Raw genomic sequence first — 20305 nt, 5'->3', positions numbered from 1 at the left:
GCGGACCACTGCGCAGATCAGCAGGCAGGCAGTATGATGATCACTGGAACGCGCCGTAACACCAACGCCTCTGGAAAGCTGCTCGTCTCGAAAGCTGTCGATGACTCAGATCAGGCTTGTAGGAGTGAAGAGATCCTCTTGGCTCCAAAGCAGAAAACATAATGCGATGTTCGCAGCGTACTTCCTTATATACCCACGAGGTGGGGCGGAGTTACGCATGCAAATTCCGCATGCCCATGGCATTGGCACTGCCATTGGGCGCTGTTGAATACGATGAAGATGATTGGCTTCTAAGCGAAACCCCCATTCGTTAGTCACTAACGTACGTCGTAGTGACTGAACGAAAGGGAACACTTCTTCTCCATTCATCATAATGACTTAGGTCTTTTTTTTTTTGGTTCGGTGTTACACACAGACAGTACATACATAAGTGTGTTGTAAAATATTTGAGAATATTGCTTTTATACTCAGAACACCCAAATACACGGTAACAAATATATTTTATTTTCCCCACAAAAACAATGTACACAGTGTACATCCCAATCAACACAAAGTTGCACATACACATACAAAACAACAGAATATTTTACTGTATACAGTTACAGTAAAACTAAAAAACAAAACAAAAAAACTATGCGCTCCAAAACGGAAGAGCTCACCTGTTGCCCTTTTATGCTAAAGCTCTGTTTGCTAATTGTAAAAGTGTGTGACAGGTGTTTGCCAATGTGATGAGTTAGTGTGCATATTTGAATGGCAGAGTGTTCCTTGTGAAAACAAGAGATTTTCTGCATGAAAATTGTGCCACATGCAGAGAATTGTGTGTAGTGTTTTGAAAAAAGTGTGTTTTAGAACTGAAATTTGAGATGTAAAGCAGGAATTGTGCTTGTAGTTTAGCAGAACTGGTTCAGGGGGTTGGTGCATGTTGTGGTCATTGTGTCTCAAGTAACAGTTTTTGTGTGCAAACAATTGAGGAAAAACTGTAATTAAGGATAAAAAGGTATCTTATGTAATAAATAATTTGTTGCTTTTACTGAAATTGTATACACAAATGTGCATTTTTCAATTCGACGATTATTGATTTTTAAAGAGGAATTTCTAATATATTTGGAGGCACTGAGTCCCAAGGCAATGTATTTGTATTCTTTATTGGAAGATTTTGGTTTTATAATATAAAAATTGTTTTGTTTGGTGCATATGTGTGATATGACATTTGAATTTAATCTCAGTCTTTGTAAATCTTTGAGTTATGACTGCCTTTCTGTTTTTGTTCAAGTATATGAATAAAAAAACATGTTAGCTTTGTGTTAGGTTACATTCTGTCAATGCTCAATTGTGAGGTCGTTTTAGACAAGGAAATACATAAATATTAGTGTACAAAAATGTATTTCGTTTTTTTGTCATTTTTAATTCTGTAAAATCAATAACTCGAAATCTGTGTGTTATGCATAAATGACAAAGTCCTTTTAGGGTATACATCTGTAGATGCATTGTTCCTTACTGGCAATATCCTTTTTTGCCTGTGATTTATAGGTTAATGTTAGTAAGTTGTATAGAAGACAGAGAGAAAAAGTACCTTTTCCAGACAGTATTGATGATAGTCACAGAGCATCAGAAAGATTGTAGTATAAGAATGGAAGAAGTTGAAGATTAAGGAGAATAGAAGCAGCGAGGGTGATGGCAGAGATGAAGAATATAAGTCATAGATTGTTGTGGAAGTCAGGCATTTGGGTACATTATCCTATTCCAGTTTGGAAGATGTGATCCAATTACAACCAGAGGTCAGGAAAGATCCCACTGCCTATTAGCCTTCACATGCAGGGATGCTCCAAAAATAATGACTAAACTAAACAGGTCAAAATAGAGTAATGTTTGGAAAGTGTGGGCTACACTGAAAAAGAAGAGTCTTGTTGGCTGTCACTTGTGCTGCAATCATTGATTTGGAATTCCAAGAAAGAAACAATTCTAAAGATCATTTTAATGTTTTTTTGAAACACTAAGACAAGTGAAGTTGCATCTGAATTTGGGTCATGCGAGTTCCAAATGAAATATAGTATCACAAGATGAAATGGAATATTAATAAAGCTTTTTAATGTTTTTTGAAACTAAGACCTTTTCACTACTTTAAGATAGTGAAAATGCATTTGAATGTGTGAAGTTTCAGACAATTTGCCAAAAAGTATTTACCCTAATAGGACAAAGCCAGTTATAAATGATGCCGCCCTAAAAAAGGTCAAAGGTCAGATGTTAAAAACGAATTTTGTAAATGATTTTAGCCCTAAATATATGTAAAATATAAAGTCATTTGTTTTTTTCTAGCTGTGATTTCATATTTAGTCCCATAGAGGGTTAACCTCGTACTGCATTGATACTTTGCATATATTTTCCAAGTAACCTACACTCAATTTAACACAATTATATCAGGTTTCTGGTTCAAATGTAATTGATTAATGTAATTGGTTAAACTGACTTACAACCGTTACTATTTGACATAACTTGATGTTTTTATTTTGAAATAACATGTTTCAATCAAGTAACCCAATCAAACAAGACTTTCACTTCCCATCATGCTTTGCAAAGGGGCTGAATTCGGAGAGTAAATGTTAAAATAAAGTGCTACTTGATGCATTTTTCACAAGATGAGAAAATGGAGAGACTTTTTAAAGCTTAATGTTTTGTTATGTTGGTATTTAAAAGTTTTTGTTATGTTAGTGTTTTGGTTACCATTGTGGTGAAGTGTAGAGCATGTGCTTGGGGTGAGGACTTGCTAATAAATATTAAAGCTGTTCAAATAATTATAAACAATTAAATTTGGGAATGTCATAAATATAACCATAGTCTGACTAGCCAATAAGACCTTGTAGAAGGTTTTGTAAGTATTTGTGTAAAAATAATATTTCACCAAGTACAATCCTAAATCAGAAAAAGTTGGGACAGTATGGAAAACGCAAATAAAAAGAAATTATATCTAAATTTACTTAAACTTGTATTTCATTGCAGTCAATATGAACACAAAATATTTAATGTTTTGTCTGGTCAACTTCATGTCATTTGTAAATATGCATCCTTTCCTGTCATTCAGACCTGCAACACATTTCAAAAAAAGTTGGGACAGTAAAGCATTTACCACTTTGTAATGTTGCCATTCCTTTTCACAACACTTAAAAGACGTTTAGGGACTGAAGACACCAAGTGATGAAGTGTTTCAGGTGTAATTTTGTCCCGTTCTTCCTGCAAACAAGTCTTAAGGTGGGCAACAGTACGGGATCTTCGTTGTCGCATTTTGCACTTCAAAATGCGCCACACATTCTCTATTGGAGACAGGTCGGGACTGCAGGCAGGCCAGTCAAGTACCCGTACCCTCTTCCTCCGCAGCCAGGACTTTGTAATGTGTGCAGAATGTGGTTTTGCATTGTCTTGTTGAAATATGCATGGACGTCCCTGGAAAAGATGTCTTCTTGAAGGCAGCATATTATGCTCCAAAATCTCTATGTACTTTTCAGCATTAATGGTGCCTTCACAGAAGTGCAAGTTACCTTTGCCAAGGGCACTGACACAACCCCATACCATGACAGACCCTGGCTTTTGGACTTGTTGCTGGTAACAGTCTGGATGATCCTTTTCTTCTTTGGTCCGGAGCACACGGCGTCCATTCCTCCCAAAAAATACCTCAAATACTGATTCATCTGACCACAGTACACGTTTCCACTGTGTGATGGTCCATCCCAGATGCCTCCGAGCCCAGAGAAGTCGACGGCGCTTCTGGACACTGTTAACATAGGGCTTCCTTTTGGCACAGTACAGTTTTAACTGGCATTTGTGGATGTAACTACGTATTGTGGTACTTGACAAAGGTTTGCCAAAGTAGTCCTGAGCCCATGTGGTGATATCGCTTCTAGATGAATGACGATTCTTGATGCAGTGGCGCCTGAGGGATCGGAGATCACGGTTGTTCAGCTTAGGCTTGCGTCCTTGTCTTTTACGCACTGAAATTCCTCCAGATTCCTTGAATCTTTTAATAATGTTATGCACTGTTGAATGTGAAATATCCAAATCTCTTCCTATCTTTCTTTGAGGAACATTGTTTTTAAACATTTCAATAATTTTCTCACGTATTTGTTGGCAAACTGGCGATCTTCGGCCCATCTTTGCTCCTAAAGGATTAGACCTTTCTTGGATGCTGCTTTTGTACCAAACCATAATTACAATCACCTGTTGACATCACCTGTTTCAAATCACATCATTATTTAACCATTTTACCTCATTACTAGCCCTAAATTGCTCCTGTCCCAACTTTTTTTTAAATGTGTTGCAGGTCTGAATGACAGGAAAGGATGCATATTTACAAATGACATGAAGTTGACCAGACAAAACATGAAATATTTTTTGTTCATATTGTCTGCAATGAAATACAAGTCAAAGTAAATTTAGAAATCACTTTTTTTTTATATATATTTTTTTTAAATTAGCGTTTTCCATACTGTCCCAACTTTTTCTGATTTGGGGTTGTAAAAATCATCAATTAAACTGGATTACTTTTTTTGGTTTGTTTTTAATATGCATTTTAGAATAATTAAATTGAATAGTTTTGGACAAAATGAAGAATGTTAACCTGATTTAACTAAATGGCAGTATGTTTTACTAAAATAAAAAATGTTAATTAAATTCAACATAACCCAATTACGTGGAACCTGTTGACATTAAAAAATTAAGTAAATCCAACGTATAATTTTTTGGAGTGTAGATTCTCAAATTGAATTAAAAGGTTTCATGGTTAACTTCTGATATTATGTTGTTAGTAAAACAGAATAAATAATATTATACGTAGGCCAAAATTTTAACTTCCATTTTTTCTGTGTCAGTATGTCACTTTTATGTTCATTATGTTGTCTGATGATATCTTTGCAGAGCTTGAAACATCGGAAACCATTTTGAGAAGTGTTAACCACATGCCTACTTGATGGGTGGACACGTTTTTTTCCTTTCTCTGGTTGCACAAACAACTCCACAACAGCCTAAGTCATTTATGTTTTTTATTTTTTATGTATTTGTATTAAAAAATGGATGTAAGCATTTCTCCTTTCTACTTGCCCAACCATTCTTCCTTTCCTGCACTGTCCCATGACTCTGTCAATCATTACACTTGAAAGAGAAAATTAAATAAACAGATACATATCATATCTATGTTTCTCTTACACACACGCCTACATTCATGTAATGGGTAAGTGATAAGTAGTTGTTGATTATATTTATTATTTATTTTACTTTTAAGAAAGGTAAAACTTTTAAGATAAAAGTAGGAGTCATGAGCCCATCAGGGCTGCGTTCAGCCCCGACAAAACGTTGCAAAACGTTTTTTAAACGGCAACGGTGCAGCGTTGAACACCCTGTTCTGTTGACCCAAGAGTTGTAACTATGGCAGCCGAGAAGGCCATTCTTTGTGTTGTTTTTGAGGAATTTTCGGAGCCTGATAAAATCGATATAAATACGTGTTTAATACTGCAAAATACATGCAATCACTTCCCTTGCTGTCCAGAATAAATGACAACACCCCAATCACATTTATTTAACTTTTTTATCTCCTGGTAATCAATTCTAATTTAAATCATTTTATTTCTAGTTCTTACTTTTTTTAATAGCTTGTATTTTCTTTCTCACTTTATGTCAAGCAATTACCATATATGAAATTCGGTATATAAATAAACTTGCCTTGCAATGAAGCTAAATATATAAATACATCATCATGTTGATTATATATATATATATATATATATATATATATATATATATATATATATATATATATATATATATATATATATATATATATATATATATATATATATATATATATATATATATATATATATATATATATATATATATATATATATATATACATATATACATATACACACACATATATATATATATATATATATATATATATATATATATATATATATATACATATACACACACATATATATATATATATATATATATATATATATATATATATATATATATATATATATATATATATATATATATATATATATATATATATATATATATATATATATATATATATATATATATATATATATATATATATATATACATATACACACATAGCAATTACCATATATGAAATTCGGTATATAAATAAACTTGCCTTGCAATGAAGCTAAATATATAAATACATCATCATGTTGATTATATATATATATATATATATATATATATATATATATATATTATATATATATATATTATATATTATATATATATATATATATATATATATATATCAGTGATGCGCGGGTCAATGTATAAACAACCCGCACCCGACCGACGTTTTCAACTAACCCGCCCGCAACTCGGACCGCAAAAAAAAAAGAAGAAAATATTGTACCCGACCCGCTTCCTGACCCGCATTTCTTAAAAGTAGTAAATGCTCATCGTAGCTCATTGGGCCATTGAGAAAATGTTTCAGGCCCTGACGTGGTGTGCTCAGAGGTGCAGCAGCGAGAGCAGGAAGTTCTTGCGGCGGCCCATCATTTTCCATTTCAGCTCCAGATGCATATTATTGATGAACGCGATGTTTATGTTTCGACCCGGCTTGAAGAATTCATCAGCCCACATTTGGAAAACATTTGGAAAAGTGTGAAAGCCCTTAGGAGCGCAAACTGTTATTTTTCTGAATGCTGTATGATATAGCCTAGTGTTATGTAATACAGGCTTGATTTATTCATTTATTTCGTTTAATTTTCTTAACAATTAAGATGCTGCATGTGTTTATCCAGTCTAATCGAAGTGTGCGTCTCTCCCCCGACTTTCCCAACAAAAATCCCGCCCCCTCTCAGAAAATACATAAAACTGACTTTAAATGCGTTTAAAAGTAGCCTATTAAAATGGTACAATGGCATTGCTCAGTTCAACGTTTTGGGAAATCGGGCATTTTGTCCCGCGTCAGCATTTATTCAAAAGTTAATAACGCTCAACATTCAAAAGGTAAATAAGGATTTATTGACGATCCGACCGACCGTGACCCGAATATCATTAAAAATATTTTTGGATGACTCGTAACCGCGGGTAACCGCGGGTGGCCGCGGGCACCCGCTCATTTTGGATCAACCCGCGCATCACTGATATATATATATATATATATATATATATATATATATATATATATATATATATATATATATATTATATATATATATATATATATATATATATATATATATATATATATATATATATATATATATATATATATATATATATATATATATATATATATATATAACAAAATTATATATATAAACATATATATATATATATATATATATATATATATATATATATATATATATATATATATATATATATATATATATATATATATATATATATATATATATATAAAATACTCTTACGACAATCATGTCTTCTAATATCTTCAATTGTTGTGTATACCGACCTGCAGCGGACACATTTGTAAACATCTTTACTTGGACCCATTGTGTGAGCTATCTCTTTAATACCGCGTGGTTTATATTCATGCTGCTGCTGATTGGGCTGTCATATTTGACACACCCACCAAACAAGAAAAAACGCATCTCAAAACCCGTTAAACACCGTTACAAACCGTTTCCAGGAAACATGACGTTCAACCGGAAACCGTAGCAAAACGTTGCGCACCGGTTTGAGTTTTGAACGTGCCCCTGGATTCAACAATAGTTTTAGACTAAACAGGAAATGAGAACCAAAGCAAAACATTCCACATGTACACAATACACAACGGCCTTGAATCTTGCACTGCAACCATCAACAGAGAGGCGTGGCTAGAGAGTGTTAGTCCAACAAATCCCGCCTTATACAATATGATTGGCTTGTAGCAGTGTCGAACGTAACTATCCTCCAATCAGGCGACGTTAACAATGTATCGTCATGTCGCTGATTAAAATAGGAGGCGGGGCTTGTTGGATCCGTTGGAACACAACACGGTCGGGTTGGGAAAAGAACAACACGGTTGGGACAGAGGAACGGCATTGAAGCAACTGTAATTTTATACAAACCGAAGGCACGGCCCTTCAAAAAAAAGGTAAACATACCTTAATTCATATCCTATCCACTATATTTTTATATCGTACCTTGAAATAAGAGTAATTTCGTATGCTTGATCAGTTTTTAGGCCCATTTGATCACAATAAGCCATGTTTTGTTCGCCGCGTGCGTGACTGCGTGTTAAATGCTTTTAAATGCATCGCACTAATTGCATTCTTTTGTTAATGCTATTAATGTTATTGTTATACAGTATCTAAAACACGAGATGTTGGCCCTACAGTACATTGTGTTCTCATATCAGCTGTGTTATCATTTGCATACAACCCCACACATTAAGCATGTTTATCAGGCACTGGAAATAATATTGTTTACTTGAAGAGAGTCAGAATAGTTTGATTGCATAATGAGACATTAACATAATGTATATTTTATTTAGACAGAATTACATTATAAAACAGCCTGCAGCTGCATATTTTAAGTCAGGTAGAAGATGTGTGCAGGTAGAAGTTCCCCACAACATGAAGATCTAGAATTGTATGATCTTTCATGGCTTGCATTGTAATGGATTAAATATAACAAATGATTTCTCTTTTTTTTTAAAAAGGCACGCACAACCATGGGGAAGTCTCTATTTTCCTTGCCAAAGCAAAAAGAGGATCAGGAGAACCTGATCGAAGACTCAGAGTCCCACACTGAGGACAATAAAGAAGATGTATCACAGTTTCCATATGTTGAATTCACAGGCAGAGACAGTGTCACCTGTCCTACTTGTCAAGGGACAGGGAGAATACCAAGAGGTAAGAACAGATCTGTATCATCCATTCATCCATCCATCTACGCATTACATTGTATCACAAAAAGTAACGTGCAAATCTAAATGTTTAATATTGAATAAACTGTTCTCTAATGAAGGGCATCAATAATGTATAAATTAGCGTGACCAAACGTCCTGTTTTCCCAGGACATGTCCTGTCCTGTCCCTAATATAACAATTTTCTATTAATACAGAGGGGGCATACTTTAAATGTATTGAAATTAATAAGGAATCTTTGAGTAAACTTCAAGTGTCATTTGAGTATCTCATTGCCGTGCAGAGTGTCCTGGTTTTCGGTAATCAAAATATGGTCACCCTAGTATAAATTATTATTATTGTAATTCATGTGTACTTCCTATCCTGGACATTCTCATAGACCAAGAAAACCAGCTAGTTGCTTTGATACCATACAGCGACCAGAGGCTGAAGCCAAGACGAACGTAAGTTTGTTTAAATATCTATTTCACATCAGCATTTGTTATATAACATTTGTAACATTAGTATTGTGTATACATACTATATATTTTATGACTGACTCTGTATTCTTGCACTGTCCCAGGACATTGTACGTGTTTGTATCAGTCTTTCTGTGTCTGCTGCTGTCTGGTCTGGCTGTGTTCTTCCTGTTCCCCCGGACTATTGACGTCTCTTATGTTGGAGTGAAGTCAGCCTATGTCACTTATGACAAAGATCAACGGATAATATACTTAAATATCACGGTAATATCACACCCTTTTAATTACCCTAATATTTCAGGATTGTTAAGCGAATATTACCGGTTTAATTTATGTTTCTATTTTTTGTGTAATGGAGGGATTGGACTTGCTAATGAGATCAGATCAGACTTTTGCCAGGGTATTTTCTCATGTGTTTGTTCAATTTTTAATAGCAGTATTTTTGTTTTTCACAGAATACCCTTAACATCACCAACAATAATTACTTCCCAATACACGTGGCCAACATCACAGCCCAGGTGCAATTCTACAAGACTGTCATTGGAAAGTCTGTCGTCAGTAATGTGACCACTATCCTCCCCCTGGATATGCGACAGGTGCGTAGTAATACATTAAGATCAGTGGTATAAAACAGTATTTTTAGGTTTACTACACTGTACCAGTGACTATATTGTGTGTTAATATATGAAAAAAAATTAAATTCTTTAACTATTTATTATAATAAATTTTATATGCTTCAGCAAACATTACTTGACTAATTATTTTATGTTAGTTCATATTTAAATAATTCATATTTTTTTCATATATAAACAAACACACACACAGCTGTTCAAAAGTTTGGGATCGGTACTCACCAAAACTGCATTTATTTTATTTAAAAAAAACTGTAATACTGTGAAATATATTACAATTTAAAATAACTGTTTTCTATGTGAATATATTATAAAATGGAATTTATTCCTGTGAAGCAAAGCTGAATTTTCAGCATCATTACTCCAGTCTTCATACTTTGTGTATGTAAATAGCTGTATGTATGAAAAATATAAATACATATTTAAATATGTATTAATAGAAAATTATTAGTTAAGGAATCTTTGCTGTACAGTATAAGGCAACTGTACTAAACCATTATTTTAAACAGTTATAAAAAAAAGCCACACATTAAGATAACAGAAAGGAAATGACCTGTATCCTGCCAATAAAGCAGTTTCATTTAGTCACATGACTTTGCAATTTGAGTTTCTCTCCATGTCTGTAATTACTTAGTTAACAACTCTGTTATCAATGTAATTGTCTCATTTTTAGATTGATTACACTGTTCCCACTATCATAGCCAATGAGATAGACTACATATTGTGAGTATTTGCCAGTCTGGCTTACCTCAATAAAACTTTCATGAAGAAAATTTGTCTTGCAGTATTCTAAATTGCATATTGTGATGATTGCATATCTGTTTTTACAGTGACTACTGTACCATGCCGTCAATTAAAGTGCATAACATTGTTGTCATGATGCAGTAAGTATTCTTTAATGGACAATCTGATTCCTTTTAGTGAATCGGTGTGCTTAAGCAGTTAATGTTTATTAGCAGATTAATAAAAGTATTTCAATAGATTTGATAAAAAGTTTAGTAAAATCTTTTTTTTTGTAGTTGTATTTAGTATTTGTGTTTATTTTAGTGTTCAAGTTTAGTAAAGAATGGTAGCTCTTTATTAGATAATATAATCAAAAAGCGGATCGGACTGAGCAGCACAACAAAATTGTAGCTAGGGATGAAACTATATGGAAATTTCAAATTATCATGGTTATCAATATTATCACGGTTTTGATCAACAAACAACAAATAAATCAAGCAGCTCTATGCACTTTTTTAATCTAGATTCTATTCTGTGGGATTTCCTTCCTTATAATGGCCGTCGTCAATAGCAACGCATAACTCATAAATAATAATGGTGTAAATATAATTGGTAAATATAAATAATTGGTGTAAATATAATCTCTAATATTATCTCTGTAAATATATTCTTAAGCAATATTCTCATCAGTGTTCTATCAGCTAAGACACATTTATATCTAGCATTTTTTGTGTAAGAGCCCAAACAGTATCCTAGTGAAATAATGCATATCCATATTTTCATATGATTTGACAGTTTATTTTATTAAATATCAAAAGGTGTGCATCATACCTGGCACCTAGATGAACACTTTACAGTCAGTTTTATGACTAAGTCATTCTCTTCAAATGCTATTGAAGTTAGAAACGTATATATCAATGTTGTAAGTAACTCTAGAGATGGTCCCTAAATTCTGGAATCTCGAACGTCATATCAGATGCACTGTGGTTCTGCTGTGTTTGTTTGAAACTATTTTCGCTGCTGAAATAGAACAAAACCAGTCAACCATTGTATGATGAATAAACCTCCTGTACATCGCACACATCTCTGCTTTGAGTGCAGATTTCAGCGAGTGAGAGCGCGCTCTGAACAAAACTCCGGCTAATCTGAACGCCTCTGATTATTAGACATTGCATTCATAAACTCAATAGAAACACGTGTGATTGGTTATAATGCGCAACGCGATGATAATTAATTTTAATGATAATTAAATTTTAAACGAAATTAATAACTGTCAGTACATTTTACCGTGGTTTATCGTGAAACCGGTAATCGTTTCATCCCTACTTGTTGCCAATCAGCAGTAGGGGGCATGTCCACTCATGATTTGGGAGGAGAGAGAGTGAGCCAATCAGCTGTAGGACGTGTGTCCACTCATGATTTGGGAGGAGAGAGAGTGAGCCAATCAGCAGTAGGGGGCATGTCCACTCATGATTTGGGAGGAGAGAGAGTGAGCCAATCAGCTGTAGGACGTGTGTCCACTCATGATTTGGGAGGAGAGAGAGTGAGCCAATCAGCTGTAGGGGGCATGTCCACTCATGATTTGGGAGGAGAGAGAGTGAGCCAATCAGCTGTAGGACGTGTGTCCACTCATGATGGGGGAGGAGAGAGAGTGAGCCAATCAGCTGTAGGGGGCATCCACTCATGATGAGCGAGGAGAAAGAGGGAGCCAATAAGCAGTATAGAGACAGAGTGACATGCGTCATAATCTGAAAACCACACCCACTGCGGGGAAAACAATCCAACCTCCATTGACTTTGTATTGCGTAAGGTTGCCTCCTTGTCATTTGACTTATAACAAAAACAGAACAATGTCTAAAAGCTGCTATGTGACAAGGTGTACAGCAAACAAGCAAAAGAAATCCAGAACCAAAAACGCAGAAGTTTTTATAAGCTGTCGACCCAAAAAACGAGCGTTTATGGACACAACAGTGGATACAGGCAATTGAGATATGCTAAAATATAATGTATAAATCTTGCATTTGGATATTTGACTTAACAGTGACAAAATGTTTACTGCACACGTAGGCATACTTGTGTCAGTATCCCAGTGTCAATATCCCAAAGTTTACCCATTCTTCCTGCTGATGCTTCACGTCTTATTGCCTTTATCCACTTTTTTCTCCTTAAAGGCTGGCTTTTACTATTCGGTAGCTTATAAAAAACTTAGTTCTGGGTTCTCGATTCTGTTTTTGTAACAAGTCAGAAATGACAAGGCCTTACGCAATACAAAGTCAATGGAGAGTGTTGGATTGGTGTGGGCGTGGCCTAAATGCGCTCTGTCTCTATGGGGCATGTCCACACATGATGGGGGAGGAGAGAGAGTGAGCCCATCAGTGTTAATATTAGAAACGGTTTCCAGCGCTGGAATGCATGGTGTGCATTTTTGGGGCAGGGCAATGAAGGAAGGGGTGTGTTTGCTTGGGTTGATTTCAAATATAAGCAGTGTTTCTCAGAAATCGCTTACTGCACCTTTAACCAAATTTTTTTTTTAACATTTGCGGGTTGGTTTGCATGCATTATATACACTAAGAGCAAAATATAATTCCTTAATTGCCTAAAATGCCTGTGTTCTCCACTTCAACTAACAAAGGTAATATGTCTCTCCAGAATGACTGTAACCACGGTGTACTTTGGCCATGCTGAGCAGGTGTCTCAGGAAAAATACCTGTATGTGGACTGCGGCGCAAACACCACCTCTTCACGCGGACGCATGAGTGTGATACAGTGACGCCCCTCCGTATGACCCACAATCCTTAATGTTCTCATGTGGTGATACAAAAACCACTTGTCTTGAGTGTTACGAATGTCTGAAAATGAAGTCTGTACTGTAGGGTGGCAACATCAGAATGCTGATGCATTGTTCAGACAGTTGATGCTTTCTACCACATCATTACTGATTCTTTAGCACAGCTCCAGAGATTTCGCTTGAATAGACAGAAGCACTTTAGTATATTTTGGGAGAAGGAATGACAACAGCAGAATATTCTACATAGAGCTGCAAACACTTAAACCACTTTGACTTTACTCCGTTATTCTTTTGGTGTGTTTTTTTGTTGTTGTCATTTTAAACATGAAGTCCTGCTCATATCATTCTGTTATTTAGCTCTTTGTTAAGCAGCTATTCCGTAGATTTTTTTTGAGTATGTTATTAACATATATCAACAAAACCATTAACAGATGCTTTCATTTTTGATGGGATGTTTTTCGCTTGAAACCACACTCCAACGTGAGTCTATGGGAATAAACTCCATATTGTGGATTTTTCAAACTCTTATTGCAACTCTTATTGTTGTTTGGTTTAAATATCTTATTTCCACAAATTATGTTCAAAGGGAATGTTTAGAATGAATGTCTAAACTACTTTTGAAATTATGAAGAAAAAAATTTAATAAAATTAAGGCAACCCGTTACATAAATCAGGTGTCAATAAAATACAATATTATTTACCTCAGCAGGAAGCAATGGAGTATATTAGAAAAAAGGGAATAGAAAAAAAGAAAGGAAGGTAATCAAACTTCTGTTAATTGATGCATTTCTGGTGTCATATTTTGATCGCTAAATTCAACCTTTTTCTCTTGGTGTTGATGTAGATAATGGATAACTTAGATGTTTCTCATTCAATTTAACCTTTTTTATTTTGTTTTGTTGGAATAGTACTTTTACATCAATGTATTTGAATGGTATTTCATTTCAATGTTGGAAGGATTTATCATTAAATAGACTTTCTTTGATGAAATTTGTGTCCATTTGTATTTTTTTCCTGAAATATTTTGTGGGCATTTAAAGTCAAATGAGATAATATACAATATTTTAATATGTTTTCCTGGTGTTCATGTTATGGTGATGTTGATGTTCATGTTGAGTAGCTAACAAATTAGCAGTGTAATCTCATTACTTTGTGAAATAACGCCTTGTTGGTATTCGTATTATTAATATTGTCAAACTGGGTCTCTTATGCTCAAAACCCCATTAATAACTGTTCATTCATTTTGTGGAGAAAAGTGTGACTGTCAAAATATTCCACAAGATGGCGCATACAAGATACGCTACTTCAATACAGACGTGTGTGAGGTAAAACCATCAGATGTTTTGGCGGGCTGAAATGGTTTAAGGTTATCAATGATAAAATAGCTTAAGTGTTGTAACTAGCCTACTTAAATTTGTGCGTGTTAAGTAACAGGCATGGAAGAAGTCATAATTGCTGACCACTAATATTGGGGGCAGTATTGCCATAAGCTAAAATGTCCAGGCACAAATGTTATCCGTATGGCATTTGTGTTTTCAGTGCTGTGGGTAATATGTGCCGTGTTTACGTTTTCTTCTGAAGAAAGGAGGATTCTGCACATCTGTTGATGTCATTAAAGTTTCTGCTCACTTCCTCTCATGTTTCGAGACAGATCCCTCTGGTTCCACTTTAATGGGCCTCAGAAACAAAGACCATGTAATGTTTCTTCATGCCTTTACCGTGAATGAACCTCTGCTTTCAGTCAGATTGAGATACATTATAACCCCTTTCCTGTAAGTTTGAAATCTGTCACATGATGGAGTCAAGCTTGCAAAAAAAAAAAAAAAAGCATTTAAACAATTGCAAATAAAATACAAATACTGATCAAAAATATACCTATTATCTATCAACCCATGTTTAGTTCATAAATACATGTCATTCAGAGAGGGAAATACATTAGCTGTGGTCTGAAAGCTCTGCTGGAATTTCATTGAGGAGGAGGGAAATTCTCAAGACATCTGCAGAATCCATTTCCTCACATTTCCTGGGATCAGCAAAGTGAATATAGGAGCAAATTATGTTAAACGACGTTAACATAGGCATAAACAAGACACATTTTGGACTACATAAATGGCCGCAGATACCCACTAACAGATTCAATTGTAATGTGTCGTTGTCTTGCAATTTTTAAAGAGATTTTTGATTCTACTTTTGCCTCAAAACATCTGGGCACACTTAAATATGCTATAGGCCTAGCCTATGTTATACATACATGATCAAAAGTGAGTAAAGTATCTTACAAAAGATTGATACATTTTTTTTATAATACATAAATATATTATATACTCAAATCAGCACATTAAAATGATTTCTGAAGGATCATGTGACACTGAAGGCTGGAGTAATGATGCTGAAAATCCAGCTTTACCATCACAGCCAGGAATAAATGTAATTTTAAAATATATTAAAATAGAAAACAGTTATTTTAAACTATAATAATATTTTAAAATGCTACTGTTCTTACTGTATTTTAGATCAAAAAAATGTATCCGTGATGGGATCATTCCCATCACATTAACTAGGCACATTTTCCACTAACTGTTCAATATATCAGTAATTAAAATGAAAACAACCAAATTTTTTGTGAAATCTTTCTTTGAAATAAATTCCGCTTGGTCACAAAGTACCTTTAGGGACCACTCGTTGATGGACTTTCGGGTTCAAAAACCTCACAAAGGATGGCTATAAAGCACAGACAACCATAAACACACACTCTGAGCTTGTCTGTCTCTTAATCCTGTCTCACACATTCCTCAGTTAGTGCTTTTCCAGCTGTGGCTCCCTGCTTTACCACGTCTGTCCAGTAGGTGATTCACAGTGTAATATGCTGTTCAAACAGACGTTCACCAGTACTCTCAGTCTTTCTGGTTCCTTGTAAGAGTGTGGATATGAAAATGGCAGTGCTTTGCTGTACGTCCATGCAGCTCTTGCTGGTGGCACTTGCCGCTCTGGCTGGGATCTGTCTGGGAGGGTCCGACGGGCCCCGTGGGGTGGCTCTTCCTTTTGTCTTTGACCTCAAAGCGACATGCGACCCACCTTGCAAACATGCTGGGATTTGCATCCGAAACAACACCTGCTTCTGCTCAAAAGGATACGAGGGAGAAACCTGCCAATATGGTGATGTTTCAAGTTACTTGCTATGCAGTGTGTATGTGTGAGTGTCAAACTTATGCTTTATATATTTAAGGGGCCACAACTCACACGATTTGCATGTTGATTTCAGCAAATTGTTATCCAAAGTGTAAAAATGGTGGAGTATGCCTTCGACCTGGAAAATGCAGATGCCCTTCAGCATTTGGAGGAAAATACTGTCACAAAGGTAACTGTGAATTAGCTTACATTATGTTTTTAAAGGTTGCTTGCAAGTTGAACACTAAAAAACTTTGTATTTGTCAGTGGTGTGTGACAGTGGCTGTTGGAACGGTGGTGAATGTATTGCTGTGAATGGAGAAGCAAAATGCATCTGTCCCTCCAGCTGGACCGGCTCCAGATGCCAAGATGGTTTGTTGATCCCATTTTGTTTTATTTATATTTCACAAATCCATAATGTAAGTTGTTGCATTGAGACAGGGTGAACAATCTGAAAAGTGGGGGGAAAACATGTTATCAAAGACAATATAAATCTCATCAGCCTCTCTTCACAATATGACAGAATATGTCATATCAATTAAGCATTTTTATATAACTTTAATAAATATAATGTGGCAAATTTTCGTAAACAGAAAATGTATCATAAATATCAATTGGTTCTGACATTGAAAGTTGTGAAACACACCAAGATTAAAAACTCACTAAATGTTAACAGTTTCTTAACGGCATTAGCTTTCAATTGTCACTTGATGTGAGCGCTAACCAATGAGATTACGGATTTTGCGTTAGTTCCGCCCATTGCCAAAGCAATAGCGCTTCTGCTTGGTCTGCTTGTAGTTATGTTGGCTGAATTTGGAACCGCATTCTAGCATAGCCTACTACTATTTCTGCCATAGAAAGATGTGGCAAAAGATGTACGAGTAGTATACTAGTATGTGGTTCCGAAGTATGATTAGATGCCATACTGAATTTTACACGGATGAAAACGAGGCTGTAGGCTGCGTCCAAAATCACATACTCTCGCAAGTATACTTATTTTAACTAAGTAATTACTTCACAATGCTAAAAAAGTATGTTCTATGAATGTGTGTAGTGTGAATGTACTACATCCGCCATGTTGCCCTTATCATGTGATCTACCAGCATGAGTTTTGTCGCTTAACTGCCAATCACAAATCCTCTCCTGTGGACTCATGGGATAGTAAAGTGTCCATTGTATGCACACTTCAGAATCTTGCCGGAAGAAGTAGGTCATCTGGGTACTTTTTGCCTACTCTTTTATGAGTTCTGTGAATTCAGACATACTACTCTTGTCACATACTGTTTTTCGCCTACTATATAGTAGGGATGTATGCAATTTCGGACGCAGCCTTAAAGTCTTTACAATGGAGTGCTGCAACCCGAAAGATTACTTTGCCAGTGGTTCCCTCGAGATTTTCCAATGGGGTTTTTCAATTTGAGTAAAATAAAGTCTCTGGTAAAACATAACTTGACGATACTTGAACGTTTTGCTCTACAACATAAATGACCCTAAACATTATTATTTAAACATAGCTTCTAAATGTGTGTTTTCCATATGGGTGTGTATGTAATTTACATTGTATCGTCATGTTATGTTTACCACTGACCTTATTTTACACATAAATTGAAACGCACCATTATACAAACCCAAAAGAAAATTTGAGAGAATCACTGGTGAATTAGTTTTCCGGGTTGGCAATTTTCACAACACACAACTTTTACAACTATTTTATGGAGGTTTTGTCTACTGAAAGTTTTTTTTTTCTGTAAAGATGTTTCGTCAGCTAAACAATCGGTATGTTGTTAAACAACCGTACTATCCATTGAATGTATTGTAATTCTATGCCTCACAGCCTCGTTTTCAATCATGCCGAAAATTAAATATAGCACCACCCTGGTCAATTAAAGCCACAATATGTAATTTTTCGCCGCTAGAGGTCGTAACTTGATGACGCCTTGATTTTGCGGAGCTTTTATTATGCCGCAGACGATCCGCTTCCGCTTGTTCTGCTCATGCGTATGTTGGGTAACGCATCGCTGTTAAACGTATCACATTTGATACATTTGAGTGTGTTGAAAGGTATGTTATAATGCTGCTCTGTGCGTCCGGTGGCAACTATGAGATACTTGTTGCACACTGCAGTGAGCTAGATCAATATTAGGCATGGTAAAACATGGTAGTCGTTGTAAATCAAGAAAATGTGATTTAACTATAAGACTGTGTTGAGCTATATAACAAGGATTCGTTTTCTGTCGATGAATGCATCCAAACAGTTGCTTAACTGTCTAATAAAACACACGATATATTAAAGCGTCTTTGGTGTGGTTACTTTCTACAAAAGAAAACCGGAAATCAAGGGTCACGTGGGTATGATGACATTGATAAGCGATGCACGGACACGGTCCGTGTCCTGTTTAAAATTGCTTATTTATCTGGATTTAAACATTTGGGATAATGTAAGTACACAAGTCAACAAAATATATGGTGGTTTTTTGGATATTTGAATCCAAAATTCTTACATATTGTGCTCTAAAACTATTAAAAAAACCTGTTTTTGTCATTTGAAATAAAGTGGATCTTTAAATTTCACATTGAAAACTTAAACATAACAAATTAAAACAAAATTAAAATAGTTGTTTTGGCAAATAACTAAAATAAAATAGTTGAAATACTAAAATAGCTATAACTAAAACTGAAATTAAAAATGATAACTAAACAGAAATATTAAGAAAATGAATAAAAAAGACAAAAGCGTATAACAAAATTACTAAGACAAAAAAAGGCAATTCAAAATACTATAAAAGTATATAAATAATACCGTTTTATTCTAACTGATATATAATTTCCCCTGGTGTAACCTAATGTAGTCTCTGATCCGGCCAGTGCAACCAGTTAATTTAATGTTATTGAAATGATAAACCACATAAAACACTCATGAACCCATGTGTTTTTTTTGTTATTTTCCATGAATTAATCATCATTTACATGTACACTCTCTTGAGTTGTTGTGTCTAGATGTCAGTGCAGGATCTGGGTCACATGGTGATCATTTATCTCTGTTTCCGTAGCGATCTGTCCGCAGGGATGTAGGAACGGGGGCAGCTGTGTGGCTCCTGGAATCTGCAGCTGTCCAGATGGATGGATAGGCGGAGCCTGCCACACAGGTGGGTGACGGCACAAACATCTATATGCAAGACTGTTGCTCTAGAATTAAATGTTTGCTGTGCAGTTACTATATGCTGTTGTATGTGTGTAAATCCATACGTTTACTCAAAATTGAACAAATTAAGGCAGTGATACCTCCTCCTTCTGTCTGCAGCTGTGTGTGAAAAGCGGTGTATGAACGGGGGGAAGTGTGTGTCTCCTAACACCTGTCGCTGTCGAGCTCCGTTCTCAGGCCCGCAGTGTGAAGAGAGGAAGAAGCTCTTCTGATGTCAGAACAGTCTGACCTCTGACCCCATCGCTCCCTCAAATTGGTGCTAAAGTTTCTTGTTTGTTAGTTAAACCCAAACTGAACATGTGTGAAGTGTGATGTTTTCTCTACGTTAACATTGTACAATAATGACTTTTGTATTATTAAGTAGTGTGTTTAAGAACTAATGAATTTCCTTTAGCGTACAGTACTAATTAAATAAAGAATTACATTTAAAATTGTGCAACTTGTTTTTAC

At 35.2% G+C, this 20305-nt stretch overlaps 2 protein-coding genes across 2 annotated transcripts; both read left to right on the top strand.

The window, feature by feature from the left end:
- Window positions 1-7985: 7985 nt before the first annotated feature.
- Window positions 7986-14473, top strand: tmem106ba (transmembrane protein 106Ba). Its single transcript, XM_079824337.1, has 8 exons — window positions 7986-8110; window positions 8678-8870; window positions 9264-9327; window positions 9447-9606; window positions 9798-9938; window positions 10648-10697; window positions 10805-10858; window positions 13347-14473. The coding sequence occupies exons 2-8, from the start codon at window positions 8690-8692 to the stop codon at window positions 13465-13467; spliced, it is 771 nt and encodes a 256-aa protein (XP_079680463.1). The 5' UTR covers window positions 7986-8110; window positions 8678-8689; the 3' UTR covers window positions 13468-14473.
- Window positions 14474-16387: 1914 nt separating this feature from the next.
- seraf (Schwann cell-specific EGF-like repeat autocrine factor) lies at window positions 16388-20282 on the top strand. Its single transcript, XM_079823808.1, has 5 exons — window positions 16388-16641; window positions 16748-16843; window positions 16921-17025; window positions 19704-19799; window positions 19955-20282. Exons 1-5 carry the CDS (start codon window positions 16413-16415, stop codon window positions 20065-20067), a joined length of 639 nt encoding a protein of 212 aa, XP_079679934.1. The 5' UTR covers window positions 16388-16412; the 3' UTR covers window positions 20068-20282.
- Window positions 20283-20305: the final 23 nt, after the last annotated feature.

The sequence above is a fragment of the Gobio gobio genome, assembly GCF_949357685.1.
Source record: "Gobio gobio genome assembly, chromosome: 8".
Lineage (NCBI taxonomy): Eukaryota > Metazoa > Chordata > Actinopteri > Cypriniformes > Gobionidae > Gobio > Gobio gobio.
Note: the sequence above shows the minus strand (reverse complement) of the source record. Positions and strands in the feature narration are given on the sequence as shown.

What these genes read in the sequence shown, in the direction of transcription:
- tmem106ba (XM_079824337.1), top strand. Translation starts at nt 8,690, where the DNA reads ATGGGGAAGTCTCTATTTTCCTTGCCAAAGCAAAAAGAGGATCAGGAG. An exon ending in GACAGGGAGAATACCAAGAG is followed by an intron (nt 8,871 to 9,263) that starts GTAAGAACAGAT and finishes ACATTCTCATAG; the next exon opens with ACCAAGAAAACCAGCTAGTT. An exon ending in TAATATACTTAAATATCACG is followed by an intron (nt 9,607 to 9,797) that starts GTAATATCACAC and finishes TGTTTTTCACAG; the next exon opens with AATACCCTTAACATCACCAA.
- seraf (XM_079823808.1), top strand. Translation starts at nt 16,413, where the DNA reads ATGAAAATGGCAGTGCTTTGCTGTACGTCCATGCAGCTCTTGCTGGTG. An exon ending in CGGCTCCAGATGCCAAGATG is followed by an intron (nt 17,026 to 19,703) that starts GTTTGTTGATCC and finishes CTGTTTCCGTAG; the next exon opens with CGATCTGTCCGCAGGGATGT. An exon ending in AGGCGGAGCCTGCCACACAG is followed by an intron (nt 19,800 to 19,954) that starts GTGGGTGACGGC and finishes TTCTGTCTGCAG; the next exon opens with CTGTGTGTGAAAAGCGGTGT.